The 15,313-nt window shown below is 39.3% G+C and overlaps 1 protein-coding gene across 1 annotated transcript in view; it reads right to left on the bottom strand.

Annotated features, from left to right (window-relative positions):
* Positions 1-15,313, bottom strand: part of foxp4 (forkhead box P4) — a 125,086-nt gene that overhangs the window by 40,700 nt on the left and 69,073 nt on the right. The window contains 2 exon segments of the mRNA XM_081358511.1: positions 1,278-1,364; positions 7,331-7,453. Of these exon segments, the coding sequence (XP_081214637.1) occupies positions 1,278-1,364; positions 7,331-7,453 (210 nt within the window).

Below are 15,313 nucleotides of genomic sequence, written 5' to 3'. Positions count from 1 at the left end.
TGATCTCCTTTCATTTAAACAGGATACCACTTGTTAGCAACTGTGCTAGCAGCTATGTGCTCGCAGCTATGTGCTCATCTCTGCTGTTTTGATGGTTCTGGGCTCATTTCAGATAGTTAGTCTGTAAAACCATCTGACTGACAAGTTAAACCTTCTTAATATCAGTTTAGTGAGGTTAGGAGACAAGCTAGACCAATTTAACAAGTTTGGTTTGAACATGTTTAGCAGGACTCACCTCGAACCCTCAATCACCTTTCATCAACACATGGTACCACAACTTGCATCTTGTTAGCAACTGTGCTAGCAGATATGTGCTAATATCAACTGTTTTCAGATAGGTAGGCTGTAAAACCAGTTAAACCAATTTTTACACACCAGTTTGTAGAGGCTGGAAGACTAACTAGACTAAGCTACACAAGCTATGGTAACCTGCATGTTTCTAGCAACTGTTCAAGCAGCTATGTGCTAATCTCTCCGCTAAGCCGTTTGTTCATTAAGCCCTCGCAGAAACTCCTTGATTAAGTTGTATCAGATATAGCTCACGCTTCTAACACACAGGCCGCAAAAGTTTGGATTTCATTTGACCGCCAGATTAGCGCAGATCTCCTCTCCTGCAGTGCGCAGACGGGTAATTATGCCCTCGCCTTTGTTGTGCTGCAGTCTTATCCTCAGTGATCCAACATTATTCCCCCTCACCTTCATTACCCACATCAGGTCCTTCTCCTACTCCAGTGCCTTAATTGACAATTAAAGAAACTCGTCGACTCCACCATAGTGGGTTGTAATAGGGATTTTCCACTAGGCTTAGCAAGCGGCGACTTGTAAATTAATACTTAACGAGTATTAGCGGGGAAGCCCATGGTAAGGTTTGGAGCATGACTTTGGTCAATGACAGAGAAATGAAAATCCATATTCCCCAAATGTCTTAATCCGCATTTTTGAATCACTTAATACACAAAATGCAATTGAGTGCTTGACAGAGGAGGGAAAAAAACATCAGTCTGTTTTCCTACTGAGGATTTCATGTAATACTCAGTGATTACAGAGCCTTTATAAGGTCTGTGCCGCTCAGTGCAGCGCACAATCAGTCATGCAATCATCTCACATATTAGAATACAGTTATTTTCAAAGAGTTCATTTCTGGCTTTCAAGAGGAACTGGCCTCTGCTGTGTGACAAATGATGTGTCAGCCTTCTTGAGGATGCTCATCTAGGGTGCTATGAAGGTGAAGTACACGGTGAAGTGCACTGCAGAGGGAAGAGGCAAGGGTGTCTCACCTCTTTGGCCTGCTTCCCTGCTTGCTGTTGCTGGGTAAGGAGCTGGAGGTGCAACTGCTCCTGTTGCTTCTTGTAGTACTCCTGCAGCTAGACAAAAAGAAAGAGAGAGAAAGATTTTAATTGAACAGAAATTTAACACTATGCTGAAACAAAATAAATAAAATAATAGAAAAACTAATACAAATAATAATAATAATAATAATAATAAATGAATGAATGATTAACAAATAAAATAAATGAAACAAAAACAAACTGCATCCGATATTAAAATCTTATTTTATTTACCCCATATTGGCTTAAGCATAAATCACACTAAATTATTAAATTTATGCTTAAAATATTCTTAAAGATATATTTTCTGAAAACAATTCATAATATTTTATGGTATTTTGCAAAGCTTATCAGTCAATTTATTTTATTATATTTTTTGTTGTTGTTTTATGGATGTTTAAATATTTTACTAAAACAAGAACATTTTTACAATTTTTTAGTGAGAGAAAAAAATGTGTTTGATGTTGCAAGGACACTTTAAAACAAACAGATTCATCTGTAATGCAAATCCGATTATGAGGGTATATATTGTACTTTTTCTCTCCATTTTCTTTATTACCACACACAAACCCGATAAGGGACATTTAAACATCAGTACTTCTCATGTAAAGAGACACCATGGCACATTAGGCTGCACCAAAACGGTCCTGTCCATCTGCTTACACTGGAAAATGTGGTGCTATCAAATGAGTCACATAACACTGGGTTTCTAGGATGAGGTACCTGGGTGCATACTGTATGTCTAAAGGCATCAAAAAAATGAAAACAGGATAAAACAAGATCAGCTTCTTGCTTAAGGGCTAAAGTGCCTCCATAATAAGGCATATTCATCTTTTTTCAGCATTCCTCTAAAAGGCAGCTTAAACACCTGGCAGGCGGTGTATGAATGTGTCCTGTAAATCATCTGTCCATCCTTCTCTTGGCGTGGCAAACCTGACAGTGTTGAGACAGGCTTCCTTATTTATGATTGACTGAACTAAAACACACAACACCTGTCTGGGAAAGCGCTGGTAAAATTTGCCCTTCGCTTCTAATCTCAGAGCAGTTTTTGTTACATCCTGAATTACAGTTATGATTAAAACACAGGTGGTAGAAACCAGCCAGAGATCAGCACAAAAAGCCAACTTATGCCTTAAGCATCTGAGAGAGCTGAAATACAGACACCTGCCTGATTCCTACACTGATGCTTCCCTATTCCTGGTGCTATCCATTATTTATGTGCAGGAAAGTTTATTGAACACAAAATCCTGCCATTGTCAAATGGAAAAAGCACCTTTTAGTAGTTTTTATGGTTCTGTTTGCTTGCGTGAGGGTTTTATGTAGTTAATAAAGCACATGAAAGGTGTTTACACACTGGTTACTTATTCAGTGCTCAGCTGAATGAGTCTATCTCCTCTACACAGGTAAACATAGACCTGTATGTGCTTTATCACTGTGAAACACCTCACCACGGCACACCTTGCTCTGATTAAAAGCTTTGGGAACAGACAGAGGCATGTGGAAGTCAATGATTTTAAGTGTGCATAGTAGGGTTAGGGGTATGTTTCATTCTCCAGAACAATGAAGGTTATTAGACAAAAACAAGAAACAGGTGTGTGAGGGCAGAACAGCCGAGATAGGATTAATCATTTACAGTGATCAATTACTAATTCTTTAAAAAACTTCAGGATGTGGGAAAGTGTTTTTATTAGTTGCTAAGGCAAAAGATCACTTAGTGATCGAAACTTGTTAACAGAGGGTCGATTGAAGATATATAATATTGTGGAAAACATTTCTAACTATCTGAATGAACGTTATTGTAGTTAATGCTTATTCAGACAATCAGAAAAGTCATGAAAATGCTAAGTAACATGCCTTTGATGCTCACTTGAAAACCTGGAAATAATTTTCAAAAAAAACAAAAAAAATGAAGAAACTGTATATGTGTGAGGTTTACACTGCCAAAGATTTAATATACACTCAAAATAATACTCTCTCATTTCCTGCATTCGAAGTAGAAAAAAATATTAAACATGAGAAAGGCTTCCTGTTACGCTACCATGTTTACTTTCGCCTGTTTGAACTAGCTGCTACTTTCAACTAGCTACTCTTTTACAGAGTCCTAAGTGAGACTGGCTTGCACCCACTAACACTGTCATTACACATCTCCAACCGTAGCTCTGGCTAACCGCAGTGGCCACCGCAGACCCACCAATGTTTGTTTTACTTTCAGATTATTAATTTACTCAGGAAAGCCTATTAAGATTAAAATCTCAGTTTTGCATGGATGACCTATCTGACATGGAAGTACATGTTGACCGAAAGAGCAGAGCACGGAGGCCCTTGGACACGCAGCGGCAGTGGAGGAGCGCCTGGGGGACGGCGGCTACAGCTGCTGGAGAAAAGTAGAATAATGATACCCTCATTAACTCCTTATCACATATAATGTTTACAGATGTAATGCAGGCTTACTTAAGGAATGAGGCACTTAATAGTGGGCTACATCCCAAAACGCACCTTAAAAAGAAAGACGTGACACAGTACTCTGTGTACTTTTAATACTTTGTGTGTCATGCTCAAGAACAATTTCTCTAAACGACTTCTTTAATAATAATTATGCATGTAGCTTTTTTTTTTTTTTTTTTACCTCAAATTAATTGAAATAAGACTAACTGGAATAGTTGTATTAGTCATCCCCCAAAAAGAACTTAAAAAACACAATTATATTTATAAATGACTATCACCCAGAGAGCCGTTGCCTTCAACTATTTTAATGGTGTCTTTAGTATACTTCATACATTGTACATATTTTTATTGCTATTTGTTATGTATTGTTTATATTATTATTGTGTGTTTGGTGGAATTGAAGAGCTTTTGTGACTCATGTTTACCAAGTGTGCATAATGCAAATGGGTTGAAAACGAAATACCTCCCCATTATATATATGTTCTGGCGACAGCCCTGTCCCAGGTCAAACTACCAACAAGCCTGATGTTCAACCATTCCAGGCTATGCTGCTGACAGAATGACAGAAAACTCTCATTTGATTGGGTGTCTGTCCTCATCTTGGACCAACCCGAGTGCACAAAACTCTTTGGTCTTAAACGAGCCTTGAACTCGCTCATATCCCACTGTTTTTACCAGGCGAGTGGTTCTACCGAGCAACACTAAAACACTGTTTGCCCTCTACAAAATCCATCTCACACCATTGCGTCCTTTTTTACTACCTGTCGCCATGCCGCTCTACGGGATATTGAAGGTGAGCTACCTCGCGTCTGTGGATGCCGAGCCACGGCCATTTCCAACAGAGAAAGTCAGCGAGCCGTAAGGTGTGAAGGGAAACTCCATTTACCACACTAGAGGCATTTGGATCGCAATATGTCGCCCGTCTCTCGGTTTAAACTTTCCTCCACGCCTCGCTGCCACCCGACTGGCCCCGCTGCCTCTCGCCCACTCATTACCCCTTTAATTCATGCCAATATGAAGCTGAATAGTTGCAGGAATAATTAAAGAATAATTAAGGGTTTTTTAATGATTTGATTCAGTGGGCCCTTTTCACGTTAACTGCATGCCTTGAAAGGCATTCACCTTAGATTCCCATTATTGTGACCTTGGTTTTACTTAACAGCACAGAGAGGGGATAAAAAAAGGAAAAAATATATCAGCTGGGCTGTAATTAAGGGTTGGAGGGATGTAAAGGTTAACTCACACATGCACAAGTGCACACGCATACATAAACATGTACTTGCTCTCTCTTTCCTGCGCTCGCTCTATCTTTGTATGTAAAATCATATTTGTAAGGGTATTCACAAGCAGAAAAATCCAAAGCCCACTCGTTCTCCCACACACACTGGGATGAGATCAGGGACGGATTGCTGTATGTGTGTGTTGGCAGGCTTTCTGATTGCTCCATTTGCCGTGTGCGAGAGAGTGAGCATTAAAAGCCACTTCTCACGTGGTTCATCACCACTGCGAACCATTAAACCCACTGGCTTTTACTGGAGATGTAAAACGGCCCATGAACGGTAACTATTTCAATTTCAATATCCTCGTTAAATATAGAATAAAAAAGAGAGAGAAATAAAGCGGGGGGAGGGGGGACAAAAGTGCTAAGTTTCTTTCTCAAACAGCTGAATTTTGATTTCTGCGAGCGAGCGACTTTTGATAAATTTGTCAGATCTGCTCGGTGCAATTTATACTCGCCTAAAGCAACCTCCTCCTCCTTACTACTACTGTAAATCAATTCTGCTCTGTCAAGTTCATTTATGTAACAGAAAAGTCTTTTTTTTCCTCTTGTAGTTATGAAAAATAATCATACGTTCTTAATCAAAGAGGTTTCGGAGAGGTGCCTGACCTGATTTCTGCCTGAGAAGTGTGTGTGAAAAGGTCGAGGGTTGCGAGTTTTGGGACGGTGATAAATATTTGAGAGACGTGAGAGAAACGGGTTGTTTGTTTCTTCATGTCTGCTCAGGGGCCACACCTCTGGCCTCCAGGCGATATCGCAGCGAGATAGCAGAGGCCATGCAACTAATAAACAAAGAAAGAAAGAGAGAGAGAGAGGTGGGAGGAGATATGGAGAAGTCTGGCTCAGCAGCTGGGTGAGAAACATTGTCCTCACTCTAACATAAGCGCTCCCTGACCGCCGGCGAGTCGACGTGTAGCGACACCAGCCAAAGGAGGCGTCGTCGTCACTAGTACACTAGTAAATGCTGCTTATAAACGCCAGAGCCAAGTAGCATCAAAGCCGGGGAAGATATCATTCCGGGCATGCCTGTGAGGACGCAATCAAAGTTACACAAAACGCGATTACATTACACACTCTGACATCTACACTCAGGGCCTATTAACGGGGATCGCACGTGAATGTGCATTTACTGTGCCATCCGACGGCACTCTATAAAAGCACTGGCAACAGCTGACGGATGTTCAGTCAAGCTGGCCCGATTCTCCTATTAAACGTATGGCTTGAGCAGTTAAGAGGGCCGGACGGGAGGGAAGAAGTTTTCTTATGGAAGTATGGAACAAAGCGTTTGTGTTTATGTCTGAGTTCTCTATATATTGGAGAAGGTTTAGAATGCTTGTTTTAGTAAGTACCTCTTGGCGCCAACTTTATATCTTTCACTTAACGTTAAGTTTTTGTGTAGAAGCCAGTTGACTATGACTATTTTTCTTCATAATTTTAACTTGTCATAAATGTGAATTTATAAATGACCATTCTGTATTCAGTAAAGATGCATTGAATTAATCAAGTGACAGTAAAGACTAAAATTGTTACAAAAAATATATATTTAAAATAAATTCTGTTCTTTTTAACTTTCATAGATCGAAGAATCATAAAAAATGCACCAGTTTCCTCAAAAATAAACAGTAAAAAGTAAACACTGATCAAATCACCAAATCAGCATATTAGAATGATTACTGAATGGAACAGAAAACACTTATTTTAATAATTTACCACAATATTACTGTTTCTACTGATCAAATGCAGCCTTGGTGAGCATGATTTCTTAGAATTACAACATTAAACTTTCTCACAACTGTGACTGTATTTCTGCAGTTTCTTATCTCACAATTGTAACTTTCTAATAGTAGTAATTTTTTTGTTTCGCAATATTGCTAAATAGCACTATCTGTGGAAACAGGCTCATAGATAAAAAAAATAAATAAAAAATAAATAAATAAATATTGAATTCATTTGGTTAGCCTAAAATAATAACTGACCAAATAATAAACCAAATAATGTCTTATGAAACTTCATGAAAACTCCATGAAAGCTATGATGTCATGTTTTTGTTGGAAAATGATGGATTGTGGTGCAAAACATGTCCCTGCAGCAAAGTTTTAGAGGACATGATATAGCAAATAGTGTATAGTAATATTTTGATTAGCCAATAAAACTGGCACCAACTGGCATTGAAAAATGTACCTTTTGTGTGGTTTGTGCATGTCATGTCTGAACAGCCCAGACATTTACAAATATTGTTTTAAGTTATGTGTGTGGTGACTGTGTCGGTGTGTGTTACCTGTTGCAGCATAAGGGCTTGTTGCTGTTGGAGTAAAGCTTGGAGCTGAGGCGGAGAGAGGATCTGCTGCATCTGCTGAGGAGTTATCATCTGTGGGGTCATCATTGCCATGGATACCGGCACCTAAAAAAAGTGGAAAATAAGTCCTATAAGTGACCGCAAACGTGTGTTAGAGCATCATAATCTGTAACAGTGCTTGTCAACTGGAGGGCCGTCACACTAAAATGTGTCACAGGTCTGAGCAGCATGGAAAAGCAAAGTTAAATAAAAATTAAAAAATGCATGTGATAAAACAAACAGGCTATTAAGATGCTGAAGATGCCCACCTCTACAGTGAGATAACCATAAATAAGCACATACCCTCACTTTAACATGATACAAAGCCATTTCTGTTTTTCTAGCTTCATAAAGGAATGTTGTGCTTCACTTTAATTAACTCTTTTTCCTGTCATGGCAAAGAGAGTACACAAAACATCAGCTCTGTTGACACAGTAGAGCTCCACACTGCTTGCATTGTAAAACCCTGGCAGTTTTTCCAAAAGAGAGAGAGAAAGAGTGTTGATCAAATCTTCCCTTGAGTATGTAGTCTTTATCAGCCTGAAAGTACTTCAATAAACATAATATTATGATTTGTTATCTAGAGAATCACATCTTGGCAAAAATAACAAACAGTCTGATAAGATAGCTATCGGCAGGAAACAACTTGCAACAGTCTGGAAGTGAGAGCACAATTTGCTAGACAAGAACGAGGCGTAAAGATGGAAAGTGTGATTCTTATCTTATAACAAATATGCAGAAAAGGAGAAATGGAAAGAGAGCCGAGCTCAACAATAAGGATTTCTCTCTGCAAGCCCAGTCGGGCCATAAGTTCAGATTCTTACTTGCCCAGCCAGCATTTTCACTGGCCCCGGAATTGAAACTCATGCATTTTATTTTTATTTTATTATTAATATGCACATATATGTATAAATGAAGAGTTCAGATGCAAAAGCCTCTAAGTGCCATCTGAAATTTTCTTCTAGAATGATCATTTTTATCAAGCTCTTATATTTAAGTTCAATAATTTCACTTAAATGGCAATGCAAATTACCTATTAATTGTCATTTAAGTGAAATTACTGAACTTAAATATACAAGCTTTATAAAAATGATCATTCTAGAAGAAAATTTCAGATGGCACTTAAAGGCTTTTGCATCTGAACTCTTCAAATATTACTTGAAGTTTCACATTGACTTACCTATGGAAACTCATCACCATTTTTAAAATTAAAATTAAATGAAAGATAATCGTAAATTAACCGGGAATTCTTTCTTTTTTGGAACCTAAAATAAAAAAAATAAAAAATAAACTATTTAAAAAAAAAATAATTTGGGGTTTTTAATTTTCAGAAAAAGCTGCATGAAACAAAAGTTATGAATTCATACAAACACTTTTGCCAGAAAATGATGGCATACAGAAACATCACTAGCCGCGTTTCCATTACCCTTCAAATTGCGCAAACTGAAATTGCGAATTGAAAATACGCTCAATGGAAACACGTCAATTTCACAAAACCTCCCATTTATCGCAAAAAAGTTTTTACGCTCGCATGAGGTGGTTTTTAAGGCAATTCGAAAAAGAAATATTTGGCAAAACTGCAATGGAAACAGTTTTTGTGCATTTATAGGTCACCTGAGTTCTTTATTAAATTCATAAAAGACAAAAGAATTACAGGAATAATGGATTCTAAACCTCAAATAAATGCCACAATCAAGACCTAGAAGCAGATATGAGGGAGAAACACCCATAAACACCTCATATGTGCCGCTCACAAGTATAATAAGGGTCGTTCCTTACCATTAATGCTTGGAAAACACACATACATCTCCTTTGATTAATAATAATGGCTAGTGCACTGGCTGGGATATAGTACATAAACCTACCAACGTCCGTTGCCATGGTTTTTGGAATGATTTTACTTATCGCGAGAGGAAAAAATGAAGTTTTAGTCGCATAACATCGGTCAATGGAAACGCCGTCATTTCACAATAGTTTTTTGTCGACATTTTTATGAAAAAAATAAAATAAAATCGCAAGTTTTGCGCAAATCTGTAATGGAAACGCGCCTACTGATATGTTTGATGCTTCCAAGACTATTAATTCCTGTTAGTTAAAAACCTCATCTAGATAACCTTTTAATATGATTGAAATCAGCAGAACTATCAGAATTATTAAAGTTAAGTTTGAAAGGCATAAAAACACATGTACATGTGTGACTGTGTGTGTTTGTGTGGAAGGAATCACATGATCAAAAAACTCCTAAAACTCTCATACAGGTCATGGGCATCCTTACTCTCTTTCTCTGTGTGTGTTTGCATGTGTGTGAGAGAGATGGTTTGGAAAGGCCTGAAGGCAGGCCGCTAGTACATGAATACATCCTTTAATGCAGTAGTAGTGGCCACCCTGTGAACTTATGGGCAGTTTTTTAACGGGCCAGCAATTTCCTCCAGTACAATTTGCGGCTGCTTCCTCGAATGCAGCTAGCGATCTTCCACTGAGACACACACGCACACACACAGCCGCTCCGTGGCGTTCCATTTATTTTCCTATTTACTGCTCAAGGGCCAGAACTGATCATCTCCCTGCAACTGCTCAATAAAAATAAAGCTATTTACAGGCAACGGCTGGCTTGAAGCTGACATAGGAGTGCAAACTACAAGCCAGCATAATACGTACATTTATCTACATTTTCCACTCAAAGAGAATAAAAAAGACAGGCAACGGCGTGACGACTTCCCAGTCCACTGCCAGTCCGATCTGATATTTGCATTCATTTGTTTTCATGTAGCGCCTGAGCGCTCATATTTTCAGCAGTTTATCTATTCGGAGCTCGAGGGCTTGTGAGGAGGGGTGGAGGGAGGGGGCGAGATAAGGAGAGGAAAGACGAAGAGAGAGAGCTGTCAGACGCAAATTAAATCTGTAAAGGGCTGATTTGACTTTGTAAACAAGATTGGCGGTAAATACGAACACCGGCTCTTTTCCCCCGCCGGAAAGAGGGATGAAAGCTTGCGTTCGCGAGCCTCGTGGTTATCTGTGACTGTCCGATATTTTATTGTAAACGTCCCTATCACAATGAAACGAGCCATCCGTATCCTTCACCATGAGGAGAGGTGGGAACGCTTCCCAGAATCCATGACAGAGACAAAGAGGCAAAATTATGCACTCTTTTACCCTCTATGACTTATGTGCCACAAGACAGACACATTTTATGGCCTGGCGTGCCACTCACCTGGATTAATTATAGGCGTGACGCAGGTGAGGCTATGTTAGACTAGCGCTTACAGCTAAAGCTAGCAAGCACAGACACATTTCAGCTGATGATATCATGCATCTGATGCCATCGTGGGAGAGTGTTCGGCTCTTTGCCAAATATCATGCATCCGCCTTTGATGACTTATATCAAGGGTTAAAACATCAAGGGCCCTACAATTACTGCTTTGAAAGCAAGTATGTGCACCTAGAGAGGAAAAGCGTCTGAAACAAAGCCGGGGCATCATCCGAGGCGAGAGCCCACAGCAGGCCAGTCGGGCCGGGACGTGATGTATGCGTGTCTGTGCACACATCGGGGTAGACGGAACGTGAGATAGGGCAAAAGAGGGGGCTCGGTGTGGCGGGCGCTTGGCGTCACGCCAATTTGCCACGCACGGCTGCTTGTCACCGGCAAAGAGCGAAATGAAAACCTGTAATTAATTGCTCCTCTGCATCCCATTCTCCCGCGGTGACAACCCATACATTCTATTTTATACACACGTTCATTGACATTTTCAAGTTGCAGGCGTAATAATTACCAGAGTTATAACACCTTCTATTGCGGCGCGACAGTGGGATTGACGAGCCGCCTGAATGCTGAGTTGTTAAGGTTTGACGCCATTAATTGCCCCTATAATCTAATATCACAAAGGCGGGCCATTACACACCATGAGCGGAGCGTGCAATTCGACACTACGGTTTCAGAGCAGTGCAGGAAAACAAAAGCGCGCCATTAGGGACTTGACGGCCGCTAACAAAAGCGCAGCACAATGCGGAATTATATTTTCATTCGGCTTTGTCTCTCGCCATAAATGATTCCCCCGTTCATTTGCCGCTGAATAGACCCAGTAATAGAGGAGCCAGAAACCCCAACCATTTGAAGTCAGGCATTTATTAAATACATTTAATTTTTTTTCTCTCTTTCTCTCTTTAAATTAACATGCAAAGGGAAAGAAAGGCTAGGGAGATATTTTGCTCGATGAGCAGAAGCACAGCGGCGAGCACCTTGCTGTGAATTATCAAGCCTGAACACTCATTTAATATATTTTAAAAACGGAGACAAAAAGCATTCTCTCCACGTATGACAAGAGAGAATAACAAGAGACACCTGTTGTGATGTGTTGTCAGTAAAGGGCTGGAAATGCCTCACATTTGGACCATAGGTCCACCCATAGCGGAGCTTCAATAGGCAGCCAAATAGACAAAGCTTTGAAACATATAGACATTATAATAAAAAAATAATAATGATAATAATATATATAAAAAAAATCTATTCAATTGTTTAAATATATTGTTATATTTATAAAAATATACAATATATATTTCTGGAGGTTGCATCCAACCCAGTCTTTTTCACTAAGAGGTCAAGGATTGGTGTGTTAACAGAGGTGAACTATAATTATATGAGGGCAAAAGCATATTTTTGGGGGAAAAAAACATTTAAATCAAAATTATATTTCATTATATTATAGATGATGTATGACAATCATCTGTTTTTAATAGTTTCTCATTCATTGTTTATTTATTTTTTATTGATTTATTTAAAAAAAAAAATTTAAAATAATTTTCCTTTTCTGTAATTAGTCAAATGGCACCAGGTAACTGGCTCAATAATCTAAAATTGAGTGTTCATAAAAAAAGAAGGCATGGAGATTGCATCTTTACTGAGTCCTATGCTAGCTGAACAATTGCCATTGAGATGAACAGGAAGGCTAACATATGGCTTGCTCTGCAACAAAAGCAAATAATATCAGGGCTTATGCTATAATAACCTGTGTGTGTTTGAGAACGGCCTCCACCAATCACTGGCATGCAGGTCAAGGGTCGTCTGCATAGGGCGGCTCTTGTGGTCATTTTCAGCAAATTTCACTTAGCCTATATCATCCACCTTTAATCAGGTATGGGGGGGGGGGGTGGAACACACAGTCACTTTAGAGGTCAATACAGTAAATGTAGCTCATCTGTACAGGCAAAACCTCTTTTCGCACTCACCCGCAGCTTTGAGTTTGTAAGTGGCACGGCATCTGAACGCATCTGTCTGAGAGAGCACATAATATATGGTGTGTATTTGATGGCCATCCCCTAAAACCATCTCCACAAGCTTCTGAGACTGTCTGCTAATGAGCCAGCTTCAGTGGCACCTCTGGTGCCTCCCACCACCATTAAGATTCACCAGCGCTGTCCGCACGCACCACGAAGAGCTACCCACTACTGACAGGGGTCAGCTTCAATACAGAGAGAGAGAGAGAGAGAGAGAGCAGCGGGGGAGATGGCCGTTCGCAAGAAGCGGAGCAGTAATTAGAGGGGCTATTTGAAGAGCGAGTTTAACTGATTAACAAAGAGGAGAGATGGGAAATGAGAGAGAGAGAGAGAGAGAGAGAGAGGAGAGGGAAGCCGAGCTGCAAGAAGAGCGATGCGTCCCAGAGGGTCATAAAGGAAGTAGTAAGGACAGAGAATGCATTCCAATGAGCCTTATTCTGGCTTTTCCTTTTTTTCCGGCCTTGATAAATTACAATCAGCCTTATCAACCCCTCCGCTCATTAAAACACAGACACAAGGACGATGATGTGAATCTCTTGTGAACCAACAGACAGACCCGCGGGCAGAGCCCAACATTGTGCGGTTTATGTGGGGTCTGAACCCGGAACAAGTGAGAGTGTTTTAATACGAAATCCTCCTCAGCACAATATACTGTCAGTCTGCCAAATGACTCACTTTCATTAAACTAAAACCATCCGCACTTAAAAGCATTTTGCAGGCGATTCCCTGCAAAATGTTTCACCTGTGCTCCTGGATTCAATCTGATTCCATTAGTCTGGATATATGGAGCGTCTCAATGCATTCAACGATAAGTTGTCACGTTTCTGCCCTAATGAAGTGGCCACTCAAATTATTTGCCATTCAAAAATAGATTTGGGGGTTGTGGTGCATCTTGCAAGGGAATCAATGCTTGTTGCACCTGGTGTAAACTAAAACACTAGAACTGAAGCCTGAACACACCTGAGAAGTTTCTTTTCTCATTACATACAAATCTTTACATTTTTTAGAGCTCTACCCACTCACACACAAATGAATGACTGCATGGATGAATGAGTGATGTATTGTATAATTTGGAATGATTTGCCTGACATTTAATTAGGCAACATCATAAATACCGCAATGATTTTAATGCACAGACAGACAGACAGACAGACAGACAGACAGACAGACAGACAGACAGACAGACAGACAGACAGACAGACAGACAGACAGACAGACAGACAGACAGACAGACAGACAGACAGACAGACAGACAGACAGACAGACAGATAGATAGATAGATAGATAGATAGATAGATAGATAGATAGATAGATAGATAGATAGATAGATAGATACACCCTTCATCACCTCCTTTGTATTTATCTCTATTAGCATTTTTAGGTAAAAAAAAGAAAGAAAATGAAACCAGACAGCGAGTACAAAGTATAGAGGAGATCTTCATTTTGGGAAAGGTCAACCTCCCAGTATGAGCCGTACACTAAATTATGGTATTTAAATAAATGGATGATGATGAATGCATCTCCATTCTCTGGAGGATTCTTTGCCATTCCATATTACAGGGTAATTATCACATGTAGAGCGGTGGTGCATACACACACACACACACACACACACACACACACACGAGCAGGATAAAAAAATTGGCGAAAGAGCCTCAAGTGAAAGCATGTAAAAACATGTTACTAAACTTTGGACAGACGTGGCAAATCAGCTCCATAAAGCCATAATTGGGACTGGCTGAGTTCTTGAAAGGCTTTTTATAGCTGGAGAGGAATAATATACTCGTCCATATAAAGAAGGGGGAAAATCTGATAAACGGCACTTAAAGTTGAAGAATTTAGAGAAGAGCACAAAGGTCTAGCACTTTAAAGACTGCGAGGGAACTCGGCTCAGACTCTGGAGTATGAATTACGACAGAGCAACACTTATGTGGAAAGGTGGCCAAAGAATCACACCAGAGTTCTGGTCATCCAAATCTAAAATCCTGGTTAGCACACAGACACACACAGAAAGAGTTTAGTTCTTCTAGAAAGCTGAGACGGAGTGTCATATAACAGCAAAGAAACACAATTGCCCCTCTGTGGTGAGCTAGAATGAATTAACTAGTAAAGTCTTAAAAATGTGATTTTATGGAAAAGAGCACCTTGGATATCCTACATCTGTTAGATGCTCCGCAAAAGAAAAACACCAGTCTCATGCACAAATGTCATCAAGTTTCGTTGGGATATATTGATATTAAAATTCTAGCCAATACGATAATCCGAAATTTTATTTTATGACCAAAAACCGATAAATGCTAGATATTTAAATTCTATACTTTTTTCGTCTAAATAAACTAAAAATAAAACAAACTAAAATCAATCATTTCAAATGCTACAAGTGAATTTAAGCATCACAACATTATAATGTACAGATATGTAAAGATCTAAAAACAGTGTTATTAAATTAGTAGCGTTTTAAAGATAAATGACGGAAAAGGTAATCTAAAAGTTAAAAAAGAGGTAAATTTGCATGCACAATTAAATATCCAATATCAACTGATTACAGCATTTTAAGTATCATTTCTAATATCAGCCGGTAATCAGTATATCATGCATCCCAATTTTAATATGTCTGATTCTCAAAAAATACAAGCCATATACATAAATGCATGA

The sequence above is a fragment of the Scardinius erythrophthalmus genome (genome assembly GCF_964197995.2).
Source record: "Scardinius erythrophthalmus genome assembly, chromosome: 25".
NCBI lineage: Eukaryota > Metazoa > Chordata > Actinopteri > Cypriniformes > Leuciscidae > Scardinius > Scardinius erythrophthalmus.
Note: the sequence above shows the minus strand (reverse complement) of the source record. Positions and strands in the feature narration are given on the sequence as shown.